We start from the raw sequence: 25239 nt of genomic DNA on the forward strand, positions 1-25239 counted from the left end.
GCGTCTGACGGCTGCCCTCTCCCCCCTCAGGATACCCGGCCGGCCACTGCCCCGTGCCGGCCTCTGTCCCGTCAGCCGCTCCACACAGCGTCTGACGGCTGCCCTCTCCCCCCTCAGGATACCCGGCCGGCCACTGCCCCGTGCCGGCCTCTGTCCCGTCAGCCGCTCCACACAGTGTCTGACCGCTGCCCGCTCTCCTCACACAGGGTACCCGGCCGGCCACTACCCGCAGTCGGGCTACGACGAGCTGGACTCTACCCTGATGGCGTCCCGCGGCCAGGACCCGTACGGGCCGCCGCTGCTGCCGCCCGGCCACGGTAGGTCGGCGCGCGCCCAGAGTGACGTCATAGTGGCGTCATGGGATCGTTCCCTGCCCTCCGCCGTGCTGGCTGCCGCACTGCTCGCAACAGCAAATATTTCTTTTTGTATTTTCGTTTACATAGTCAGCAATCAGCATATTGGAAGGCGTTTTCCTTTTTTATGTGTAGTTGAAAGTTTGCTGATGGCTGTTAGCGGATATTGTTTGGCATATATGGCAGATATTATTTGCATTTATTTTTTATTTGGTCGTCGTAACCCCGTATTCTATGTTTTGCCTGTTCTCATTAAGTTGATTGTGGTAGCGGTTTCGTTGTTGTCTGCCTGGTTTGTCGCACCCCTCCCTTCCCGGCGGCATGGCTCGTCCTGCGGTCACTGGCGGCGGCGGCGGGGCACGGCACGGCACGGCACGGCACGCGGGCGGGCTCACTCCGCGGCTGACCGCTGGGCGCCGCCGCTGCGCACAGACTCCGACAGCATCAAACTGAATTGATAAAGGAGCTGCTTTCAATCATCACAACGCACTTTTGAGTTTGCATGCAGAAGGTGTTTCCAAACCCTTCCTGCCGTTGGTTGCCCGCTGGCTGCCCGCGCTGCGCCGGGTCTCCGTCGGTCTGTGAGTGCCCGCCCGTGGCCGTGGTCCGCCGCCGCCGCCGCCGCCGCATGGCCTCTGGCTGGAGCCGGCTGACCGGCTGCCCGGCCGCCTGCAGAGCTGTCGCAGAGCGTCGACTCGGAGCCGGGCCGGCCGCTGTCGCGACAGTCGCGCCAGTCGGGCCGCAGCGCCGCGCCGCGCGCCGTCTTTGACGAGGTGATCCGTGACGTGGTGCGCGAGGGCGAGCAGCACGCCCGGCCGGGCTCGGCGCTCAGCCAGCAGAACGGTGAGTCAGTGTCGCCAGGGAGGGACTGGGGCTGAGACTGGCAGAGGTGTCGGCCGGCGGGCTGGGTGGGCGGGGATGTAGTCTGTAATTGCGACAGAAGTTTGCATATGACAAGGGAGGAGGTGGAAGGCACTAGAAGAGGAGATGAGAGCGAGTCGTCTCGGGTTTATCAGTAACGCGTTTCCAGTGACGTTTTCGAGAGAAAGGTAAGCGGGGAAGCACGCTGACAACTTGGCTACTGACGCCAGGCGACTCACTGGCGCATGCTGCTGGATGCGAGCACCGTCCCGCCCTGCCGCGAGCCTCCCTGGTGACCTGTCTGACTGTGACCCGCCTGCCCTGCTGGAGTGACGGGCGTAACCCAGGGCGCCGCACTGGCAGGCGGCCTCTGCCGTCCCTTTTGGTCTGCTCGTGTTTCGTACAGTCAGTGTATGTGACTTTTAGATCAGTGACCCTGGTGTGGTCTGTATGGCCAGCCCGGTGAAGGTCCGGTTCATGTCACAGTCAGTTCATGCGTGGCATCGCCAATGTTGATTGCGTGCCTGTAAATGTTGCCGTTGTAGAAGGTTGCAGTCAAAGGGTTGCCCTGTTGTGTAGCACGCAGTTTTGGGCAGGGAAGAATGCTGATTCTGTCTGAGCACGGTGTGTACGCGCGGCTCTGATCTGCCACTCTGTACCGAGCGCCGGACTGGAACACTCCGCGCCACTCGGACCGCGGCTCGGCTGGCGCTGACACCCCCCCCCCCCCGCGGCACCCCCAGTGCGGTTCCGCGACCCGGACCTGCACGAGGTCATCAACTTCCTCAGTAACCCCAACAACGTGGTGAAGGCCAACGCGGCCGCCTACCTGCAGCACCTCTGCTACATGGACGACCCAATGAAGCAGAAGACGCGCGCGCTGGGCGGCATCCCGCCGCTGGTGGTGTTGCTCTCGCAGGATATCCCCGAGGTGCACCGCAACGCCTGCGGCGCGCTCAGGTCAGTGGGGAGGGCATCCCTGTGGCGTGCTCAGGTCAGTGGGGGAGGGGGGAATCCCTGCGGGGCGCTCAGGTCAGTGGGGAGAGGGCATCCCTGCGGGACGCTCAGGTCAATGGGGGAAGGTCATCCCTGCGGCGCGCTCAGGTCAGTGGGGGAGAGGACATCCCTGCGGGGCGCTCAGGTCAGAGGGGGGGGGGGGGTGGAGGACATCCCTGCGGCGCGCTCAGGTCAGTGTGTGTGTGTGGGGGGGGGGGGGGACATACCCTGCGGGGCGCTCAGGTCAGTGGGGTGGAGGGAGGAATACAGACACAGGGATCACCTGTGAAGCTGGGGTGAGTGGTAGCCAGTAGGGAAGGGAGGCAGGTAGGAGAGTGTAGAAGGAGAGTTATTGGGCAAGGTGTGGAGAATGCGCATTGCTGACCACTATCGAATATCCCTGGTGTATGTTGCTTGATGCAGTTTGTTATGGACAGAGTCAGTCAATCGAAGGAGAGTCGGAGCCTGTATTTCTCGCTGTTCTGCCCTGTACAATATTCCCACCTGTGCCCGTCGCCCTGTCAGGCAGGAATCTGCCGTGTGCTGATCTGTATAGTATCCCCCCTGTGCCCGTCGCCCTGTCAGGAATCTGTCGTGTGCTGCTCTGTATAATATCCCCCCGTGCCCGTCGCCCTGTCAGGAATCTGTCGTACGGCCGGCAAAACGACGAGAACAAGCGGGCCATCAAGAACGCGGGCGGTGTACCGGCGCTGATCCGGCTGCTGCGGAAAACGCCAGAGAACGAGATCAAGGAGCTGGTCACGGGCATCCTCTGGAACCTATCCAGTTGCGAGGTGAGCGTCCTGAGGAACCTGTCCAGCCGCGGGGTAACTATCCTTATCCAGCTGCCAGGTAACTATCCTGAGGATCCTATCCAGACGCGGGACAGGGGCGCGCTGGAAGGCTTGGTTTGGGTTTATTCATTTGAGACCTATGTATTTTGGGCGGGTTCTAAAAGTAAACGCTAAATTATTCAATCCGTGAAGTAACAACTTTTGTGTATCAGTTAAGCCTCCTGGCCTGTTATTTGATTCCCGCGCGTCCAAATCGGGTGTCTGGTCTATGGGAGTGCAGGGCAGCCGCCGGCGCTGCGCCGCACGGGGCTTCACCCGGGGCTGCTGCTGCCGCGCTAATTAACCGAGTCTTCGGGACGCTACGGGGAAAGGCTCGGATAGTCTCCGGCATCCGTGCCACCGGGGTCCGGGTTCATATGGGATGCGCTTGCCAGGTCTTTTATTAGTGCTCAAATGTGGCCATTAAAAAAAGACATGAATATTGTATTGAAGTATTCTAGCTAGCGCAAAAATAAATTCCTGGTACACTGACCGATTTGTACCGGAGAGGAGTGCGGGCCCGCAGTATCCCCTGCCCTTGATTTTAATGCTGGTTATGTGTAGTTGTCATGAAGGACCGTTTGGGGCCTGCCTATTCCCCGGCCGGCGCGAGTGCAGCTGGTCTGACGTCCCGTATGGCCGGATAGCGGCGGCTGTATGACCGCTGCAGGAATAGCAAGCCGGCCGACTTTTCCCCCGGGCGGCGCCGACAGAATGTATAACGCCACTCGGCCGGTTATGGGCGGCCGACCGTCCCGTCCCGGCCGGCCGGCCGGCCCGGCACAAAATGGCCGCTTAGCACTCATCCATAAATTACCGGCCGCCCTGCTCCGGATGGAGCAGCGCGCTCATCTTTAAATTGCCGAACGGCGATTAGAGCCGGTCGTGGGAGGCGGCAGCTGCGGCGGCGCGGTCCGGCGGCCGGACCGTGCGCGGCGGCCGGTGACCGGGTGGGTGCGGACACCGCTCGGCCGCCGACCGGCCGGCCCGGCTCGCAGCTCGCTCAGCGGACCACAGTTGCGCCCGCCGCCTGTCCCGGGTTACCGGCGGGTGTGCCGTCTCCAGCTTCAGATGACGGTGTGGCTGCTCACTGGGGTCCGCTCACGGAACTCTGAACGATCACCGGGTGGTTGTGTTATCGGGTACGGTTGGAGGAGTAGGTCCTTCGCTCCGCGTCCATACAGCCGCGGCAGGTGCGGGGGCGGAGCGTGTGCTCACACCGCCCCACGCCGGCGAGGTCCCGTATCATTCCGAGCGTTCCACAGGATAACTAGGTGTATCCTACTCCAGTAATACCAGTTGGGTGACGGCCGAGGAGGTGGGAACTGTGACATTTCGATGAGATGGATGCTTGGTGCTCACAACGGCTAGTAATGTATTTGTAGCGCAGACCAGTCCCTTTGAGCTCGGTCATATGTTTTCTTTATTGGGCCGAAGTACTTGAATGTGTGGGTGTCTGAGCTCAGTGGCCGACCTTAGCGAGGCGTGTCGCGCAGGACGTGATCTCGACGTCCTGTGAAGCGGTGTGAAGACGGCAGAGAGGTGGCGAACACCTACGTGGCAGCACAGCTGCTTACTCCATACGCTCCTAAACATAAAATTGGTTTATGTTTGATAAATTTGACTTGACAATAATAATATTCCATTGCCCAGATAATATTACCTTATTGTCTTCTTGAAAAAGGCCAGATTCCGTTCCCTTCTGTGGCGATCTTCATAGCATGCTCATTGCCTTCGTTAGTTCGGCCATCCATCCTGAGTCACAGCACACCTAGTGACTGTGACACAGCGGCTTTTCCGCCGTGACATGCCGATCAGGTGGTCGCTGTGTAGTGGTATTTGAGGCGCTTCCCGCCGTGACCAACCGACCTGTGTTGATGGCCAGGGCGAATTTCGTGTCGTCTATGTCGGACGCCACTCCAGGCACCCGCGCAGTTCGGGCAGTTGATAGTCCGGGTGGTGAAGTGGTATCAGTGTGCTGTAGTGCTACAGGGGGTGTGGGTCGGGAGCGCAGCGCACTGGTTTGTACGCTCTCCGATGTTAGTGTGGGCTGGGGTGTTTCCAGTCACCAACAGTCTCTCAATACCGTCTGTGAGTGCCAGTGAACGACCACTCCGGCCGCGGGCCTGCCGGGCCCTCCTTTATAAACGGCACTGGGCCCGCTCTGGCGGTGTCGAGTTGAGCGCTGTTTGACTGCACCACGTGCTAGACATGCACCTGTTTGTTAATGGAGCGGAACACCTCACGTGAGCTCTGGCGGTGTGCACGGGACACGCTGCGGCTGAGGCGGTATTTGGCACGAGCTCGGCATTTGCTACCTGGCACGAACCACTGACTCGGGTCACCCTGGCCGCCCTGACCCGATCTGACCCGACCCGGTCTGACCCGACCCTGGCTGCGCTGCCTGCGGGCCGCCCTGACCCTGGCTGCACTCTCCGACAGGACCTGAAGCGGACCATCATCGACGACGGTCTGACAGTGCTGGTCAACTATGTGATCATCCCGCACTCGGGCTGGAACCGCGGCAGCGCGCACAGCGAGCCCGTCATGGACGTCTTCTGGTCGACCGTCTTCCGAAACGCCACCGGCGTGCTCAGGTGCGGACCGGCCCGGGGGGGGGGGGGCGGGGAGACGGGCTCAGTGGCGGGCCAGCGTGCTCAGGTACCGGCCGGCGCGGTGGTGGGGGGAGAAGGGCTCAGCTCAGGGTGGGTCAGAGGTTCAGGTACGGCTCAGGGGCTGACCGGTAGGTCGGAACAATTCGGCGGCTCGGCTCATTGGCGAGCCGGCGGTTCAGGACGGGCCGGGGGCTCAGTGGCGGGCTCAGTTACGGACCGGCGGCTCGGATCATTTTTAAGGCTCGATTGTATGTTGTACTGACGACAACAGGCGTGTCTATTAGTATATAAGCCTGCAGTACTGCAGATGTGTTTTACTCTCTAACCCCAGCGTGTCTGGTCTGTGCCGTCGCCAGGAACGTGAGCTCTGCCGGCGAGTACGCGCGGAAAAAGCTGCGCGAGTGCGAGGGTCTGGTGGACGCGCTGCTCATGGTCATACGCTCGGCCATCGGCAAGTCCAACATCGACAACAAGTGTGTCGAGAACTGCGTGTGCATCCTGCGCAACCTGAGCTACCGCTGCCAGGAGGTGGAGGACCCCAACTACGACAAGCAGGCGGCGCCGCCGGCCGGCCGGCCCACCGCCGCCGCCGGCGCCAGAGACCGTGAGTGGCTGAGGGGAGAGCTGGAGGGGAGGGCCGGCGACCAGTGAGAGGGGGATGGGGAGGGCCGCCGGCGCCAGAGACCGTGAGTGACCGACGGGGAGGGGAGCGGCGGGCGAGAGTGGCTATTTTCGGTCCGCTGTGTCGGCTGCGCTGATTTATTTTTCAGATGTCCCGGCTGGCGGTGAGTTACATCAAATAAGCTTGGTTATTTGGCCAGTCGACCGGGTTTGGGTGGGTCGATTTAAGCAGTAATCGATGTACTCGCATGCCCAGGTTGAGGCTGTGTTGACAGTAATGGAATGAGTAATGTATGGTGATGCAGCTCAGTACGGTACGGACTGGGATGGGTGCCATGCCGGTCTGCTCGTGCATCGCCGCTGGGTCGGGGCAGCCTCCCACTCCGGGGGCGGGCCGCCTCAGTAGCGGAGACTGGGTGAGCGCGTACTGCCGGCTCCAGTCGGACACAGGTGGCGGCCCCAGAGACGGGCCGGGGAGCCGTCACCGGGCCGTCGGACCGCCGGGCGGCTGAGCCCACTGATGGCGGCCTGTTGTCCGGCCTTCCCGGCGGCGGGGAGGGCAGCTACCGGCTCCCCTTCCCCGCTGTGGCCCGGCCGCTGTCATGTGCGGGAGCTCCGTCTGCTCTGACGTCGAGTGAGCACCACAATGCATGCCAAGCAGCGACGTGCGGGGGCCGGGTGGCTGCCATATGGTCCTCCACGGCCCACGCCCACCGGCACCCACCCACACACCCCTCACATATACACACACCCACTCCTGCGGGGGACAGGCGGCTGCCATACGCCCCCCCCCCACTCACACACATTCCTGCAGTGGGAGCGAGGCGTCCGCCGTAGTCTCCCTCCCACCCACTGCTGCCGCCGCGCCGGGCGGGCCGACCGCCGGCGGCGGAGTGTTCTGTGCCGACTCGGGGCCGAGGGTGAGCGGTGGTATTGCGTGGTGAGCGGCGACATACTGCTCTGTTTGCTTATTTCCCACAAGATGTTTGACAAGAGACGATGTAATGAGAAGGGATGGAGAAGTTTTGAACGTACCAGCGTCAAATTGAACACCCTTTGTCGCCTAATGACTTCTGTTGAAATCTGACATATCACCTCAGCCAGACGACGCAAGAAATAAGTCTTCGGTGTGGCGCAGTTCAGTTGCAGCAACGGTACGGTGTGCGCAGTTCGGGGACAATTACAGACTCTCAGTCCCTTGCTGTGGTAGCCTCCCTGGCCGGCGGCTCCCTCTCGTCTCCCCCGGTATAGCGCCGGCTCGCGTGTCGCCGGCCCGGCCGCCCAGTATAGCTCCCGGTGACGGCCCCTAATGCCGCGCTGACACTAACATTGTCGGCCGCCGACCGGGCCGACGCCGTAATTGGACAGCGATGGAGCGAGTCGCGGGCACGAACTGACCAACGGGAGGACCACGGAGGCAGCAGCGGTTACTGGTGGTCGGTGGGGTCATGGGGGGGGGGGGAGTTTGGTGATGGTATATTTCGAGCTAGTTTGTCCGTTCCTTTATTTACGTGAATCACATGGTGCCGCTCACTTTCTGTGCTAGCCGTAGCCAGTCTGTTCGCCGTGTGGTTAAGGTAGCTGTGTATAATTTCACCCCCGGCTCGTTTCTGACCGTCTGGCGTCCCCGTCTGGCCGACAGCGGGTGAGAACGCCGGCTGTTTCGGCGGCAAGAAGCGCCGGGACGGTGCGGGCGGCGCGGCGGACGGCCTGCTGCCCGGCGGCGGCACACCGGCCGGGCCGGGCGGCGCCAGCCGCCGGCACCTGCCGCTCAAAGGCATGGAGCTCCTCTGGCAGCCGGACGTGAGTACAAGCAGGGACTGTCCGGGACAGGGCAGGGGGGACATGGGCCGGCAGCTGATACAGGGGGAGGTTAATGACGCTGTTAAATCCAGGTATGTGATGTTGGTGCCTCGTATATTGTGCGGCATCCGGGTCGCTGTAGCTGCTGCTGCGTCTTGTGTCGTCTCGTGTGATAGATAGGGCTGCACGATATAGATCTTATGAAAGGTGTCTATGAGATATAAGTCTATCTGCGGCCGCGGGCTGCACCTTCGCACTATGTTCACTGCCTGTTCACAGTCTCTGTCGTCTACCTGACTTTTGATCTTTTCTGTCCGCCACATCAGCCAGACCCACGCGATTTCGTTATCTTCTTCTGGTCCTTCTCCTTACCATTATATAGTCTGCGTTAGATGTCTTGTTACCTTTGTATGTCTGCTGACTGTGCTGTCCCGCCCTCTCTCAGATCGTCCAGCCGTACCTGAGTCTGCTGACTGACTGCTGTGTCTGTATGTCTTTAACTGTAGTGTCCCGCCGCACAGATTGTCCAGCCGTACCTGAGCCTGCTCTCGGAGTGCTGTGTCTGTATGTCTGCTGACTGTGCTGTACTATCCTCCCAGATCGTCCAGCCGTACCTGAGCCTGCTGTCGGACTGCTCGAACCCGGAGACGCTGGAGGCGGCGGCGGGCGCCATCCAGAACCTGGCTGCCTGCTACTGGCAGCCCAGTGTCGACATGCGCGCCGCGGTGCGCAAGGAGAAGGGCCTGCCCATCCTGGTGGAGCTGCTGCGCATGGAGGCCGACCGGGTGGTGTGCGCAGTGGCCACCGCGCTGCGCAACCTGGCCATCGACCAGCGCAACAAGGAGCTCATCGGTGAGCTGGGCTTTGTAACAGGGAGCTCATCGGTGAGCTGTGCTTTGTAACAGGGAGCTCATTGGCGAGCTGTGCTTTGTAACAGGGAGCTCATTGGTGAGCTGTGCTTTGTAACAGGGAGCTCATTGGTGAGCTGTGCTTTGTAACAGGGAGCTCATTGGTGAGCTGTGCTTTGTAACAGGGAGCTCATCGGTGAGCTGTGCTTTGTAACAGGGAGCTCATTGGTGAGCTGTGCTTTGTAACAGGGAGCTCATTGCTGCCGTGACAACCAAGAAAAGCGTAACTAGCATTTTTTCGATTTTGAGATTTTGATACCATTAGATAGAGAATAGCAATCTCCATCTTTCTGCAAAACCGTTTTTCGAAATTCGTATAATTTTTCGAGTTATATCAAATTTTCTTTTTAGAGAAAAGCGTAAATGTTTTTCATCCTCCCTGACCGCAAGCAAAAAAAGCCTAACTACAAACGCAGCTATTAAAAAAGCGTATCTGCAGCGGTCAGGACGATGTGATAGGCAAGAAAAGCGCAACTAAGTAGTTGCGCTTTTCTTGCTTATCACCGCGCTGACTTTTACGCACTTGCGCTTTTTTGCCTTTCAGGTGAGTGCATAACACTTGGTAGAAGCTTTATTTTGCCAGGAAAATTTGCATTAAAAACATATTAAGCCCTTCTTGCTTGCGCTTGCCGCCTTTCTATGTTTCACCAATATCTTCTAGTAGGTATCCGGGCGTTTGAATGGAGGAAAACTGTAAGATAAAAGCAACCAAAGTTCAAAACCACCAACTTGAAATAGTAGGTATAGGTATGGGGTGCCATGCCATACCCTGGACCAAGGCCACACGAGCGATATCAAATAGTTTACTTTATTTATTGTGGTGCATGCTCGCTGTGAACTCTATCAGAAGCGTGTGCAAATTGCGGTTTAGGAGCAGACTTGGTCTCTGAAGAGGTTTAGAACTGAAACGATTAAAAAAAAAAAACGGAACAAAGGTCCAAGTGCAGCTTAAAGAAAATGTGAAATCAAGAGTAGAGTCGAGCGAGTTCTGGTGAAATAGGACGATCAGGGGCGGGATCTTCTCACCTGCATTTCGACATCCCAGCATTAAGAGAGGCGACCCAACCCCACATGGCCGCCCGGCCAGCCAGCACCGGCAGAGCTGACCATATGGCCGCCCGGCTTGCCCGGTCTGCCAGCACCGACAGAGGTGACCCCACGGCCGCCCGGCTTGCCCGACCTGCCAGCAACGGCAGAGGCGACAACATGGCCGCCCGGCTTGCCCGACCTGCCAGCACCGAGAGGGCGAGACCCCAAGGCCTCCTGACCTGCCAGCACCGACAGGGGCGACCCCAAGGCCGCCCGGCCTGCCAGCACAGACAGATGAAACCCCGCGGCCGCTCGGACTGTCAGAACTGACAGAGGGGAAAACGTGGCCACCCGGCCTACCAGCACGAAATGAGGCGACCCCACGGCTGCCCGACCTGCCAGCACCGGCAGAGTTGAGCCCACGCCCTCCCGGCCTGCCAGCACCGGCAAAGACGACCCCACGGCCGCCCGACCCGCCAGCATCGGCAGAGGTGACCCCACGGCCGCCCGGCTTGCCCGACCTGCCAGCACCAGAAGAGGCGACCCAAAGGCCGCCAGGCTTCCCGACCTCCCAGCACCAACATGGGCGAAAGCCGACAACGTGGCCGCCCGGCCTGCCCGACCTCCCAGCACCGACAGGGGCAACCCCAAGGAAGCCTGACCTGCCAGCACCCAAGGAGGCGACCCCACGGCCACTTGGCCTTGCAGCACCCAAGGAGGCGACCCCACGGCCGCCCGAATTGCCCGACCTGCCAGCACCGGCAGAGGCGACCCCACGGCTGCCCGGCCTGCCAGCAACGGCAGAGGCGACAACGTGGCCGCCCGGCCTGCCAGCACCGACAGGGGCAACCCCAAGGAAGCCTGACCTGCCAGCACCCAAGGAGGCGACCCCACGGCCACTTGGCCTTGCAGCACCCAAGGAGGCGACCCCACGGCCGCCCGAATTGCCCGACCTGCCAGCACCGGCAGAGGCGACAACGTGGCCGCCCGGCCTGCCCGACCTGCCAGCACCGGCAGAGGCGACCCCACGGCTGCCCGGCCTGCCAGCACCGGCAGAGGCGGCAACGTGGCCGCCCGGCCTGCCCGACCTGCCAGCACCGTCAGAGGCGATCCCACGGCTGCCCGGCCCTCCAGCAACGGCAGAGGCTACCCCAAGGCCGTCCGGCCTGTTCGGCCTGCCAGCACAGACAGATGAAACCCCGCGACTGCGCGGACTGTCAGAACCGACAGGGACGAAAACATGGCCGCCCGGCCTGCCAGCACGAAACAAAGCGACCCCACGGCCACCCGACCCGCCAGCACCGGCAGAGGTGACCCCCACGACCGCCCGGCTTGCCCGACCTGCCAGCACCAGAAGAGGCGACCCAAAGGCCGCCAGGCTTCCCGACCTCCCAGCACCAACATGGGCGACAGCCGACAACGTGGCCGCCCGGCCTGCCCGACCTCCCAGCACCGACAGGGGCAACCCCAAGGAAGCCTGACCTGCTAGCACCCAAGGAGGCGACCCCACGGCCACTTGGCCTTGCAGCACCGGCGGAGGTGACCCCACGGCCGCCCGACCCGCCAGCACCGGCAGAGCTGACCATATGGCCGCCCAGCTTGCCCGACCTGCCAGCACCGACAGAGGTGACCCCACGGCCGCCCGGCTTGCCCGACCTTCCAGCAACGGCAGAGGCTACCCCAAGGCCGCCAGGCCTGCCAGCAACGGCAGAGGCGACAACGTGGCCGCCCGGCCTGCCAGCACCGGTGGAGGCGACCCGACGGCCGCCCGACCCGCCAGCACCGGCAGAGCTGACCATACGGCCGCCCGGCTTGCCCGACCTGCCAGCACCGACAGGGCGAGACCCCAAGGCCTCCTGACCTGCCAGCACCGACATGCGCGACCCCAAGGCCGCCCGGCCTGCCAGCACAGACAGATGAAACCCCGCGGCCGCTCGGACTGTCGGAACTGACAGAGGGGAAAACGTGGCCACCCGGCCTGCCAGCACGAAATGAGGCGACCCCACGGCCGCCCGACCTGCCAGCACCGGCAGAGTTGAGCCCACGCCCTCCCGGCCTGCCAGCACCGGCAAAGACGACCCCACGGCTGCCTGACCCGCCAGCATCGGCAGAGGTGGCCGCCCGGCTTTCCCGACCTGCCAGCATCAGAAGAGGCGACCCAAAGGCCGCCAGGCTTCCCGACCTCCCAGCACCAACATGGGCGACAGCCGACAACGTGGCCGCCCGGCCTGCCCGACCTCCCAGCACCGACAGGGGCAACCCCAAGGAAGCCTGACCTGCCAGCACCGAAGGAGGTGACCCACGGCCACTTGGCCTTGCAACACCGGCGGAGGCGACCCCACGGCCGCACGACCCGCCAGCACCGGCAGAGCTGACCATATGGCCGCCCAGCTTGCCCGACCTGCCAGCACCGAAGGAGGCGGCCGCTCGACCTGCCCTACTTGCCAGCACCGACAGGGGCGACACCACGGCCGTCCGGCCTGCTAGCACCGGTATAGGTGACCGAACGGCCGTCCAGCCTGTCTGACCTGCCAGCACCGAAGGTGGCGACCTGACGGCCGCGATTGCTAAGCATGAAGATAAAGTCTTAGCATGAAAAGTCGTGAGCTATTTTGAAAGGCATCTAGGCATCCGAAATGAAGAAAAGACGTTTTCGTCCTGGCGTATTTGAAACACCGCATATTCGCCGATACCATAAGATCTCGCAAGCAAAAGAAGCGTAACTACGTAGTTACGCTTTTTTGCATTTCGCTATGGAGCCGCGCGCTGCACATACGGTTGCCGGACTGGAGTGAATGTAGTTACGCTTCTCTTCCCTACATGCCTCGCTGCAATTAGAGCATCGAGTGAAAAGCAAAAACACCTTACACCATTTTCTAGCAATATCTTATATGTCACGTAAAAAATATTAACACTGTTAGGTTCAGTGCAGTATTGCGAACAGTTTGACACCAAGTTTTCTTTGATTATTTTAGAACCGACGATAATACAAGGTAAAACAGAAAAATCGCTCTCCTGAAAAATCGTCAAAAGCGAGTTACGCTTCTTTTCCTTTTCACGGCAGATTGGTGAGCTGTGCTTTGTAGCAAGGAGCTCATCGGTGAGCTGTGCTTTGTAACAGGGAGCTCATCGGTGAGCTGTGCTTTGTAACAGGGAGCTCATTGGTGAGCTGTGCTTTGTAACAGGGAGCTCATTGGTGGGCACTTGGGGGAGGGGGAACTCATAGGTGGGTACTTTTTTACCTCAGAGAGACAGGGAGCTCATAGTTGGGATCTGGAAGGAACAGAAAGCTCATATGTGGCTGAAATGAGAAATCTGACCAATGCCTGGTCTCGAGATGGGGAGAGCTGGGGCGGGCACAGAATATTGCGGTAGCCTCGGTTGAGTCCCTGTGAACGTCACGGATTGGCCGTGACTGCTCTTTGTTTCAGTAACGGTGGCGTCACACACTGACCGCTCCCACCCTCCCCTCTGACAGGGAAGTACGCGATGCGCGACCTGGTGCAGAAGCTGCCGTCTGGCAGCGCGCAGCAGGACCAGGCCACCTCGGACGACACGGTGGCCGCTGTGCTCGCCACGCTCAACGAGGTCATCAAAAAGAGCGCCGAGTTCACCAGGTGAGCGGTCGGACCGGGCAGTGCACACAGAGTAGACTGCAGCGCCGTGTTTACCAGGTGAGCGGGTGGTCCGGACAGTACACAGAGCACATAAAGTAGTACAGAGTACCTAGATAGTACAGCGCCGAGTTCACCAGGTGAGCGGGCGGACCGGGCACACATCACACAGATTGCAGACTGCCGCACCGGGTTTACATGGTGAGCGTGGTCGGCAGCGGCTGACTCGGGGCGGCAGTGCACTGGGGCCACTCAGCCCGTAGGATCTGATCACAGGGTCTCTTTCGACAGCCGAGGAAGCTAATGCTTGTCAGGAAGCTGATTAAGGCCGTGGTATCCAACGAAACCAATCTTATATAGCTAGGTGTGTACACTCCGTTACACCGTGTCTGATGAAAGCAGGACGACTGATCAAACCAATGTACTCTGATATATGTGGCGACGTGCTTGTGGCGCGGGATGAGATGATGCAATCTACTGGAGAAGCAAAGTGTTGAATGGACGTCAAATGTGACGTACGTCAATGGATCACTTGTCGCGACGCTTCTCGGGATTCCACGACGTCCTATTGAAATGTCGCAAATGGATTTAATGGTCTATTTGAGAGAACGCTCAGCATCGAACAGATGCTTGCATCAGCGCATTCTGCTCGAAAGTGCTTCAGGATCAATTTGGTCGATGGAGCGGCAGTAAATATTCGCTGGGCGTCCCGGGTTTAACCTGTAAAGGCGGCTGGGTATCCGCGGTGTCGGCGCCCCCACCCGGCCGGCCCGGTCTGTCACTGTCTGTTGCTCTGTTCGACTGGCAGTGTTACAGCCAGCCGCGGCCCCGGGTCTGTCACTGTCTGTCGGTCTGTTCAGCCGGCCACGTTAGGGCCAGCCGCGGCCCGTGTCGGCGCTCGGTTATAACAGGCCACTCAGGCCGCCCGTCCCGCGCTCCTGGGACACTGATGAGTTGGCCTGCCGCCGGAGGCGCTCAGGGCCGACTGATGGCATGCTTAGTTAATGACTTGATGGCGTCATAACCCCAAACGACTGCCGCCGCCGGGCCAGCCGTACCGCCGTGTGTGTGTCTGTCTGTCGCGTTACGGGGAGACCAGGTGCCCTGTCTGTTCTATAAGGGCTATGAGCTTAGTATACCACACGAGATACGCCATACAGAAAGTTTGATTCTAAAGAAGAGCGTGCCAGTATCTGAACAAATTTTGGCCCTACCTTGAACAAATCACCCCAACGATTGTATCTGACCATCGTCAAAGAAGTGATGTATCGTGTATGCTTTCTTTTCTCTCTGTTTGTACATAACTGCCCCTAGTAGGCTGAAGACATTGCGGGCTCCAGCTGCGTCGTGCTGTTGTCCATGAGGTCCCGTATGGGCCCGCGATACTCTAATTTCCCCTGTGACTCTCTCAATGATACCGCAGCCGCCGCGGCCGTCACGGGCGAGACTCAGACGCGCACTTGGCTGCAGTCGGGGGGCTGTCTGTGTTGGCATGCACGTCCGGCCGGCCTGCCTGGCCAGCCACTGGGCGGTCTCAGATGGAAACAGGCCGTGGTGATTTTGCTCTATTCACTACGTCCTCGCGGAACTCGCGTGCCGTCTTCGCCGCTCATTTTCTGGCAGACTCGGTCGCCGTTTCACGCGAGGCTTACTGAGAGGATGTTAAAGGGACAGTATCACCATTTTGATGAAATTTGACATTGCATAGGCCCCACCTTTCTGGTCCGGGAACTGAAGACCGATCCTCGAAGCTCCACACCGTTATCCCGCTATCGCCGCTCAAAGTACGAAAGGTGTACTACACTTTGAATCGTGCTTCACTATCTTCACTGTTTAAATGTTTGCGCCGTTTTGAATTGACCGCCAGTAATAAAACTTTTACCCTGGTCATTTCGTCAAATTTTATAAAGCCAAAACGTTTTTCGCACTTATTCATCACCGTTAAATTCATTAAATAGTCGTAGGCAATTTCCGCTGTTTCCTTCGGATTCTAGCGGCTCAACAAAGGAATTCCTCCAGCTTGAATCACAATCTCCCTCCAATGTATGACGTTTATCACGTGATTGTAACGTGATATTTTCTCCCATTGTCAATTGTCACGTCCAATTGTCACTCCCTCCAATTGTCACGTGATATTTTTATAGGCAATACCTAAGGCTACCTCTCCCTAAGGACAACTCAATCAGAAGAACGACCGCGTAAGCGTAGCGTCAATAATGTATTATCTGCGCCAGTTCTGTAGTAATTTTGCATGCTTCCAAACTGGCGGCCATGCTTGTATAGTGGTGGTTCGCTCATGAAAATGAATCATGAAAATGAAATGTGGTTGCAATATTTTTCACCGAGTTCGGTCCTCAAACTATGTTTTTCTGATTCAGAAAAATAAGAAATGCTAGTAAAAAAAAATCAGCTCCATACATTGATTTTTTTTCGATGATACTGTCCCTTTAACCCAGGGACCGCCGTTAACTAATTCTACTAGTTGACTGTTCAGCTTGTAACTTGTTTTTGAAAACTTTGGCCAATACTTTAGATGGCCAGGTCTCTGTTTAAGCTGTATGACTCCCCCAGCCTGCCGGCTGACCTGCCCCGTCCGCGCCCCGGCAGGTCTCTGTTTGAGCTGGACGGCTCTTCTGACCTGACCTGCTGACCTGACCTGACCTGTGCCGTCAGGTCTCTGTTCGAGCTGGACGGCTCCTCTGACCTGACCTGCCGGCTGACCTGACCTGCCCTGTGCCGCCAGGTCTCTGTTTGAGCTGGACGGCTCCTCTGACCTGACCTGACCTGACCTGTGCCGCCAGGTCTCTGTTCGAGCTGGACGGCTCCTCTGACCTGACCTGACCTGACCTGTGCCGCCAGGTCTCTGTTCGAGCTGGACGGCGTGAAGCGGCTGCACGTCATCACGGGCCACCGGCACCGATACAGCTCGCGCGTCATCAAGTTCGCCTCGCAGCTGCTCTACTCGATGTGGCTGCACCAGGAGCTGCGCGACGTCTACCGAAAGGCCGGCTACAAGGAGAACGACTTCGTCACCAAATCCGTGGCCGCCCGGTGAGAGAGCGCGCCCCCCGGCAGAGTGGCGGAGAGGAGGGAGAGAGAACTGGGAGACTGGCGGGAGTGGGGGGGGGGGGGCAGCACAGCTGCTGGGGTGCTCGTGATTGCGAGCGAGCGAGTAAGGCAGCTTGTTTGGTGTCTTGTTACAGAATAGAATATTTATGTAAGCTGCTTGCTCTCAAGACTGGTAAGGCCAGTGCTGCCCTACTCAGTAATCTTGGTTGTTGCCGTCACGCGGTATTGTATTTTGGTAGCGCAGGGACGGCGGGTGCGGTCCAACGCTCCGCCGCGCCGCGCTGTGGGAGTTTGGGGCCGGTTCGGACGGCTGCGGTCGCCCGGCTGGCCAGTGGCCACTGCCTGTGACCGGCTGGCCCGCGTTCTCAAGCCGCTCTGTCTGGTCAGCCGGCCGACGGCCGAGGTCAAATGAGCGCGGCTCACAGCCATCTGCTGCTCGACCTTCCCGTTATTAAACTCGAACGAGTCGCTAAACGGGGCGCTAATACGGGCTAATGAATCGTGTGGTGTCTGATGGATCCGCGGTGCCCTGGGAGCCGTGTTAGTAGGGGATGCTGGGGGCGTGCAGTATTGGGGTGGGTCTCTGGGTGTGTGTCACAGTCACCGGGGCTCGATTGGTTCGCGACTCGCGGAGACACGGACACGGCCAGATTGGGAAACAAGTTGAGACGCTTTGTCACTTTTCTGAAAACTTCAGCCGGCCAGCGTTTCTCGGGAAGTTGATGCGGCGGTCCGATCTGGATATGAGGTTTATGGAACACTCTTTGTCTCGTTCTTAGTCATTGAGGCCCGCTTTGTCGCTGTTCGACATTCGTTGTCTCGCTAAAGCCTGAAATACACTCTTTCCGCAGTCAGGAAATGGCATGCGATTGATGCGGGAAGAATTATAATGTATTTTAATAGGCTCGCATGCGATTTCCTGAATGCGGAAAGAGTCTGTTTCAGCCTCAAGGCGCAATCGAGTATTGCTTGTCGCTTTTCCTATTGCATCGCACCGCCACTAGCACTCATACCCCCTCCCACGCACACACTGCACTGCCTGCCTTTGCCCCTCCCCCCCCCCACTTACACCCCACACACCCTCACCCCTCACCCCTCACCCCTCACCGCCGTCACTGGCCGCTGACCGCTCACCGTGCCGGCAGGAACACGAACCCCAACTCTCCGAGCAATACCAACAGCACGCTGAACCGGCCCATGGCCAGCCAGGGCGGCACAAAGTACGAGGACCGCACCATGCCGCGCGGCGCCTCGGCCGCCGGCGGCAACGGCACCTACGGCCGGCCGCGGCCGCCGCCGCCCGACGGCGAGCACATCGCGCTCGGCGAGCTACCCGGCTACGAGCCGCGGCCGCCGCCGCCCGGCGGCGTGCGCATGTACCCGCCGCCGGTACGTAGCAGACGGGGGTGCAGCGGGTAAAGCCGGAGGGTTGCCGAGGGTGTAGATGGTCTGGGCGGGAGGGTGTAACTGGCCTGGGAGGGAAGGGTCTGGCAGTTGTAGGTCTGTGCCTGGGCCGGTGCTCGGTGGCTGGGTGGACTCTGTGGAATTAGAGGCTGCTGACGAAGGGGCAAATGTTCCGTGCTGGGGGATTCTCCAGGTGGCTGTTTGGTCGGCCGGTGACAGCTGACTGAAGTTTTCAGACGCTGAAGAGTGTCTATTGTCTCTCCCTCCCTCCCTGCCGTGTCCCACCGGTTAATGGCACCCGTCTGCCCGCGTCCCACCGGTAAATGGCAGCCGCTTCGCACTGAGTTCCACCAGTAAATAGCACTCCTGCCCCGCGTCCGACCAGTAAATAGCAGCCTCTCTCCACTGCGTCCCACCAGTAAATAGCAGCCCTTTCCCACTGCTTCCCGCCAGTAAATAGCGGCCCTCCCCACCGCGTCCCACCAGTGAACCGCAGCCCTTCCACTTGCTGCATGTGATCAACGCCTCCATTGTGTCTGGTATCGTACCGCCTGACTGGAAATTAGCTACTGTCTTACCGCTTCATAAGTCCGGTAGTAAAACTGATCCAAACAATTACAGACCTATTTCTATCTTGCCGACTGTCGCAAAATTAGCTGAACGTGTTGTGTGTGACCAGCTAATGGAGTACCTGTCTGTGAACTCTGTGCTGTGTGAGCAGCAGCACGGATTTAGACCCGGCCACTCCACGGAGACGGCCATGCTCGATGCTGTGATGTATCTGACTGAGTCTTTGGACAAAGGGCAAATTGCATCTCTTTCGGCGATTGACACCTCTAAAGCCTTTGACAGCGTCGAGCATGACCGGTTCCTGGAAAAACTCGCGTGGTATGGTGTTGAGCAGCACTGGTTCTGTGACTGGCTGAGTGGCCGCAGACAGCGTGTGCGGGATGGTCATGATGTTTTGCCGCTGAGTCATGGTGTGATCCAGGGATCAATTTTAGGACCAATTTTATTTTTATTATTTACAAACGACCTTTCATCTCACATCACTGGTTGTAGGCTCATAATGTACGCGGACGATGTGCAGTTCATCCACACATGTCACCCAAAAGATTTTACTAAGTTGAAAGAGCGCATTGAGGAAAGTTTAAGCATAGCTGACGCCTGGTTCACGCAGAACAGTTTAAAAATCAATCCCACCAAAACAGATTTCATGCTGGTGCATGCCCACCAGCGGCGCTCGGTAGGCACGTTTTCCATCGACTTTGACTCATCCACTATTCACCCCTCCCAGTCTATCAAAACATTAGGCGTCGTTGTCGACAAAAACTTGACCTGGGAGGCACACGTGTCAGCTGTAATCAAGCGCTGTTATGCATGCATCTGTGGTCTATCAAAATTTTCGCAAAGACTGACCGAGCCTGTGAAAAAGAGACTTCTTGAAGCACTTGTGTTTCCTCATTTGATGTACTGTTTGACTGTGTGGGGGAGCTGCAGCAGGGCCCAGCGGTACCGCATCCAGAAGGTAATAAACCATTGTGTTCGTATTGTGAAGGGTGCTCGCCGGTATGATCACGTGACCCCCCTCCTGACGGAGCTGGGCTGGCAGCGATTTGACGATCTGTTAAATCAGCGTGATTTGGCGGCGATGCACATGATTCTGCGCTCGCCTCGTTCGCCTGTGTGCCTGAGAGAGCGTGTGACTTACCGTGAGACCGTGTCAAGCCGTGTCACTCGAGGCACAGCCGACAGACTCTTGGAGCTGCCCAGGGTCCGTACAGAGATTGCTCGTCGCTGCTTTGCATTCCGTGCTGTTTCCGCATGGAACAGCAGCAAGTCGGTATCGCGCGACTCGGCGAGCTCGCGGACTTGTACTCGGCGGGCGCAATGATCGCACCACCAGCCAGCCGATATCTGATGTCTCTCATTTTATTTGTACCTATTTCTACTTTTTATTTTTATACCTACCTTTTATTATGAATGTGAATGTGCATGAATGTGAGTACCATTGTAAAATGTGACGCGTAACCGGAAGAGCCACCACGTGGAGTGTTATAAGAATACATGATTGATTGATTGATTGACAGTGCTGCGTCCCACCTGTAACTGGCATCCCTCTGCCCGCCACCGTTCAGGTGCTGAGGTTGTCCCCGGCCGGCCCGCCGCCCCGCTCTCGCGGCGGTGTCCGCTGCTGACTGCGGGCCCGCCGCCCCGCTCTCGCGGCGGTGTCCGCTGCTGACTGCGGGCCCGCTGACCAGACGCCGGCCGGCGAGTGGGCCCCGTGTCGGTCTGTGGGGCGGTGTGGGGTCTGTGTGACTGTGTGGGGTCTCTCTGGGGTCTATGGGGAACTGTGTGGGCCTGGGGTCTGTGGAGTCTCGGGACCAGGTAGCAGCTGCTCGGGGTGTGTGTCTGGGGCTCGGTTACACGGTGTCAGCTATGTGGAAGGGACGCGGCTCCGTGTCGCCGACGGGTGTGACGCGCTGCTGTGCCACGGGCTGGGCGTTTGCGTGCGGTGTCTGCTTCAGTACGTGGCGCGCCGCGCCGAACGCCGCTCCCCGCTGGGGAGCTGCGGCTCTCCTCTCAGTTTGTTATATCTCCCATTGGGCTGCATAAACAAGGTTCGATGCGGTGAAGTCGGCCGTAAATCCTCTGCAGCGTCTGACTGGGCGCCCGTCGGCCGGCCGCGGCGCCCTAGTTGCCTATGCAGATATTCATTGCCTGTTCGGGGCGCGTGAGACTCTTGGGGCGGCCGGGGAGGCGGTGGCGTTTTGGCTGCGCTATTTTCGGACGCTGGAGACTGGCCGGTACCGCACTCACTGTGCCACGACCTGCGGTCTGGAACGGGGCTCCTGGCCTTGCTTACAGGATTCTCTCTGCCTTGTCGGAATGGTCATTATTGTCTGTTCACTTTTGGCACCCTCTTCTGCCCCCTCTCTCTTGGCCACACGACTTGTTAACCGCTGCTGATGGCTGGTTATGTTGCCCGTTTCTGTTGGTACCACTGGTTTGTTTGACCGATTAACACGGTCGTGAATGCTGCGCCGGGCCGCTCACTAACGTCTGCGCGTCAGTGGGTCAGTACGGGGACCGATACAGCGCGGCGGACGGCCGCTCTCCGTGTGTGGGAGACTCCGCGTGGCCGGCCCGCTGTACTAACACCGCGCCCGCACTGTACTAACACGCCCCCCCCCCCCCCCGCTCCCCACGCCGCACTGACGCCAGCACCGTGATGCTCAATAAGCCGGACTCGGTAGGTGGCCCCACACTCAGCACCCGACGCCCTCTTTATGTTCTGATGGTTCTCTGTGCCTGTTTTGCAGTTTTCGTCTCTCCAAATTTGCCTTGAAAGTAAATTTCCTTTATTTGGCTTGTGAGTGGATGATCGTCATCATTTTGACTCTGCATTCTCGTGCTTTTGTTTTATTTGTTTCGGATAACACGTTTCACGGGTTTTGTTTGCATTTGTTTGCATTTTTATCTGGTGGGCCCGCTTTCCGTGTATTTTCCAGGCGGCTGTTGCCTGTTTATATAATTTCCGTCTCTGTTGGTGGAATTCGTTCTGTGATTTAGTTCGTGTCTGTGACTGGGTTCGGGTGGCGGTGCATGCATGATTGGTATAGTTAGATTAGACTAGGTGACCGTCAGTGGATCCGTCGAGGCCATGTAACAAACTCAGCCCCTTCCTTCGACGCGGGCGACTTCTGGTCCTCTGAGAACTCTTAAATGGAGGAGCTGTGATCACTGATCAACATTGGGTGATATGCGTTTTAAACTTGAGATGTGCACTGTATGATTTTGGAGCCGTATGCGAAAATTGTTGACTTTTAGATGAGTACGCTTTTAAATTTGAAAAGCTTTTGCTCTTTTTACGCAACTGTTTTCCCGACATGCCAATGAGATATTTCCGTAAAAAATGAGATAACGGCTGCGCGCTTGAGTAGGCACTGAACGGCCTCGTGGTGGCGCCTCCGCCTGTCCGGTGCGGTCCTCCGCCTGTCCGGCGCGGTCCCCCGCCCGTCCGGTGCGGTCCGGCCCGTCCGGCGCGTGGGTCCGGGGCGGTACGGTCCGGCGCGTCCCGTCCGTCGTCTGGCGCCTGTCCCCCTCAGCTGGGAATATCCCCTCAGCTCTGCCCTGGCCGTACCAACGGGGCTGTACCATTCGGTTAATGGACTGGCTCAGTTTGTTGTAATGGGTGAAGGCATTAGTAACGTTGACAGCTGAGAAGCATGCTTCAAATTACTGCGAGCAGACGTGTACTGTGTGCCGTGTTGACAGTGGTGTCTGTTCCGCTCTCAGCGGCGGCACGAGGTGTTTCCGTGTGTTGCCCGACTGTGTGCTGCGCCGCCCCTAACCTGTTCCCGTCCGTCCGCCGGCAGGGGGGCCGCCAGCCCGGAGAGCCCGTCTACGCCCAGGTGAACCGCGACAAGAAGGCGCGCCAGCAGGCCGGGCCGGCGGCCGACTACGAGCACCAGCCCGGTCCGGGCGAGGTGTGGGGCTACCGGGACGAGCCGGCCGGCGGCGGCAGCGGCGGCGGCGGCGCGCCCGCCGGCGACTCGTGGGTGTAGCCGCCGCTGGGACCGGGGGACCGTGTCAGTGACGGTGACGGACGGACAGACCGCTCTGCCGGCCGCTGCCGGCGGACGGCAGCCGGGCGCGCACAGTGACCGTGCCGCGGCACCGGCCCAGCCCGCGCCGCTAGAGACATCTAGCGCCAGCGCGGCGCACTATGGCACGCCGCAGTGCGGAGCTCCAGCCAAATGCGACAAATGTACTTACAACTTACAAGTGACTTTAAGCATTTGCAATTATTTGCGACGTTTGGTTTGTAAGGCATTTTTTCATGTGAGATGCACATCTATTTATTGGTCTTTTGGACGAGGGTCGAGCTGCATTCCTTGGTCTGCACCGTTTGATTCAGATTCCCTATTGGTGTATGGTTTGGCGCCGTGTGTGATCAGTGCGAACACGGCCATGGATCATGGAATCTCTCTATTGAGTCTGCTCTGTGGAGGATGCTGGCCGGCCTGCAGCGTTGTAATCTCATGATTCATCAGTACCTGCACCGCAGCTTACTATTTTTGTCATTCCATATACATCTATACATATATATGATGTTGCTCCGTAGAGACTGTTCTATCATCCTCTTTACCAGGCGAAGGCCGCTCACATTTGTATTCGGGTTGGCGCCTAGGCGCAGCTAATGTAAATGTTTGCCGCTGTTCGATTGGTGTAGACGTTGTAGCTAGGTCAGATCTGAAATGAACTCTTCGGTTTCTGGAATCTGTATGCATGTGATCGTGAAGTTTTTATCCTCTTTTGCTACTGGTAGGCATGTAAATATTTAAACAGACCGTTCTTGACGAATGTATTTGGGATTTTGTAATAAACAAAATGTGCTTCGGATGAAAATTAGTGTTAAGTGCCCAAGTTGAGATTAACGAATTTAGAATAGCGAGGAAAACGAAGAGGCTGACAGCACTATGCCCTTCGTTACTACTTACTTCATTACAAAGAAAGGCTTAGCGCTATAGAACGGTGTTCGAAGATGCGTAGTATTAATATTTTGCTTCTTGACCGGCATATTTTGGCCAGATTCGCCGCCAAAATATTGAGATGAAGCAAAATTATGTGGTTACTTAAGATCGTGTCATGACCGACCCAAACTAAGCGCGTTACTTATGTTGCCATCCTAACTAAGTAGTTGAGAGTCCCGTAGTGGTCTGATGCGTATTATAAATGCGTGCAGCAGTAAACCGTTTGTTAAAGCGATGTACGATTGCCTAAAGTTCGAGTTTTGGTGGCTGACGCCGCTCAGCTCTGGTTAGATCTCTGCCAAAGATTTCTGCAACTACATCACGTGCGGCGGAGAAAATTCCAAACGAACCGACCGCAGCCCATAGTGCCGCCGGTGCCGCCACACGTTTTTTGGTCATTGGTTTGCATCTACATGCATTCTCAAAATTAACTTCGGGATCTATTCTTGTATAAACTTAGGCTCGGCTTGATGGCATAAGGGTAGAATCTAAGCGCTCAAAATTTCCTGTTCCGAAGATGACTGTGTTGGACTGCAGCGCTGCCATTGTCGAGCAGCAAATCACCGCCCGAGTTAACAATACCGACCGACGATTCGACAAGGCAACACTCATCGGCAATTGGTATGAAGAACGAAGCAAATACAAACGTGAATGCTTCAAGCACGACTCGACCTACAGACAGCATTACCGTATGCCCGAGTACGATTCGTTCCTAGGAAAACGGGACAAGCCATCGTATGACGTGAAGCAGAGTCAGAGCAGCGTGTGTGGCAGTATCCTGGAGATCAGCCCGCTGCGGGTGAACCCGTTTGTGACCACCTACGACCTGGCCTACGACCGGCACGTGGCGCACGGAACCATGGAGCGCACCAAGCCGGCCTTTCGCGCTCTGCTGGCGCCGTGGAACAGGGAGCACAGGGCCAACGTCTGCGCCCAGCAGTTCGCCACCGAGCGCGGCATCTTGCCACCGAAACAAAAACTCTGGGACTACGACAGGAGCTTTGTGAACCCGTGCGCGGCTTACCCGTCGCGAACTCTGTACGCGTGCGAGTACTGTCCGGTCTCGGCGGCCGACTACCGGCGGACACTGGAGGTCACCAAGATGTGCGCCAACCGGGCGTACACGGGCCGGCCGGTGCGCATGGTGCCGCGGCGGCTGGACGGCTACGCCGGTCGCGGCGTGCACCAGGTGCGCGTGGTGCCCGACGTGCTGGCCAGCCTGCCGGCCGGTTGCTCGGTGCGCGCGCCCACCTCCACCGGCTGCCTGGACCAGTCGTGCGTCCGACGCATCGACCATGACGGCCTGCGCTGCGAGCTCTCCCGCTACCCGGGCGGCACGCCGTAGCCCCGCAACTGCCGGCCGACGGCGGCCCGGTCTGCAGGCCGACCAGTCCCCCAGCGCAGCTGCTGAGAGCGTCCCAGGTCCGTGAAAAATACACATGATCCGTCCCCACTAGCCTGACCCATTTTCACTCGCATGAAGGCACCTAGAACTACGAATGGAGTAGCCACATTTCTGTGGGATCAATGCAGTAAAAGAATGACAGGCGATGGTACTCATGGAGACTAATACACGCCGCACATGCAGCCCACTGC

General features: G+C 58.6%; 1 protein-coding gene across 8 annotated transcripts in view; it reads left to right on the forward strand.

Moving 5' to 3' along the window:
• Positions 1–23518, forward strand: part of LOC122386970 (catenin delta-2-like) — an 81255-nt gene extending 57737 nt beyond the window's left edge. For 5 of the 8 annotated variants that reach the window (XM_043376741.1, XM_043376743.1, XM_043376742.1 and 2 more), the window contains 12 exons: positions 207–317; positions 1029–1196; positions 1958–2174; positions 2851–3004; positions 5486–5640; positions 6015–6262; positions 7922–8082; positions 8682–8934; positions 13498–13636; positions 16493–16684; positions 17848–18091; positions 22486–23518. In XM_043376741.1, the coding sequence (XP_043232676.1) occupies positions 207–317; positions 1029–1196; positions 1958–2174; positions 2851–3004; positions 5486–5640; positions 6015–6262; positions 7922–8082; positions 8682–8934; positions 13498–13636; positions 16493–16684; positions 17848–18091; positions 22486–22674 (2231 nt within the window). In that variant the 3' untranslated portion in view covers positions 22675–23518. Of the gene's footprint in view, positions 1–206; positions 318–1028; positions 1197–1957; positions 2175–2850; positions 3005–5485; positions 5641–6014; positions 6263–7921; positions 8083–8681; positions 8935–13497; positions 13637–16492; positions 16685–17847; positions 18092–21331; positions 22433–22485 lie in introns of those variants that run through there. The other 3 variants (XM_043376747.1, XM_043376746.1, XM_043376745.1) reach the window with 3 other exon arrangements.
• Positions 23519–25239: the final 1721 nt, after the last annotated feature.

The sequence above is a fragment of the Amphibalanus amphitrite genome, unplaced genomic scaffold, assembly GCF_019059575.1.
Source record: "Amphibalanus amphitrite isolate SeventyFive unplaced genomic scaffold, NRLGWU_Aamphi_draft 000268F_arrow, whole genome shotgun sequence".
Taxonomy (NCBI): domain Eukaryota; kingdom Metazoa; phylum Arthropoda; class Thecostraca; order Balanomorpha; family Balanidae; genus Amphibalanus; species Amphibalanus amphitrite.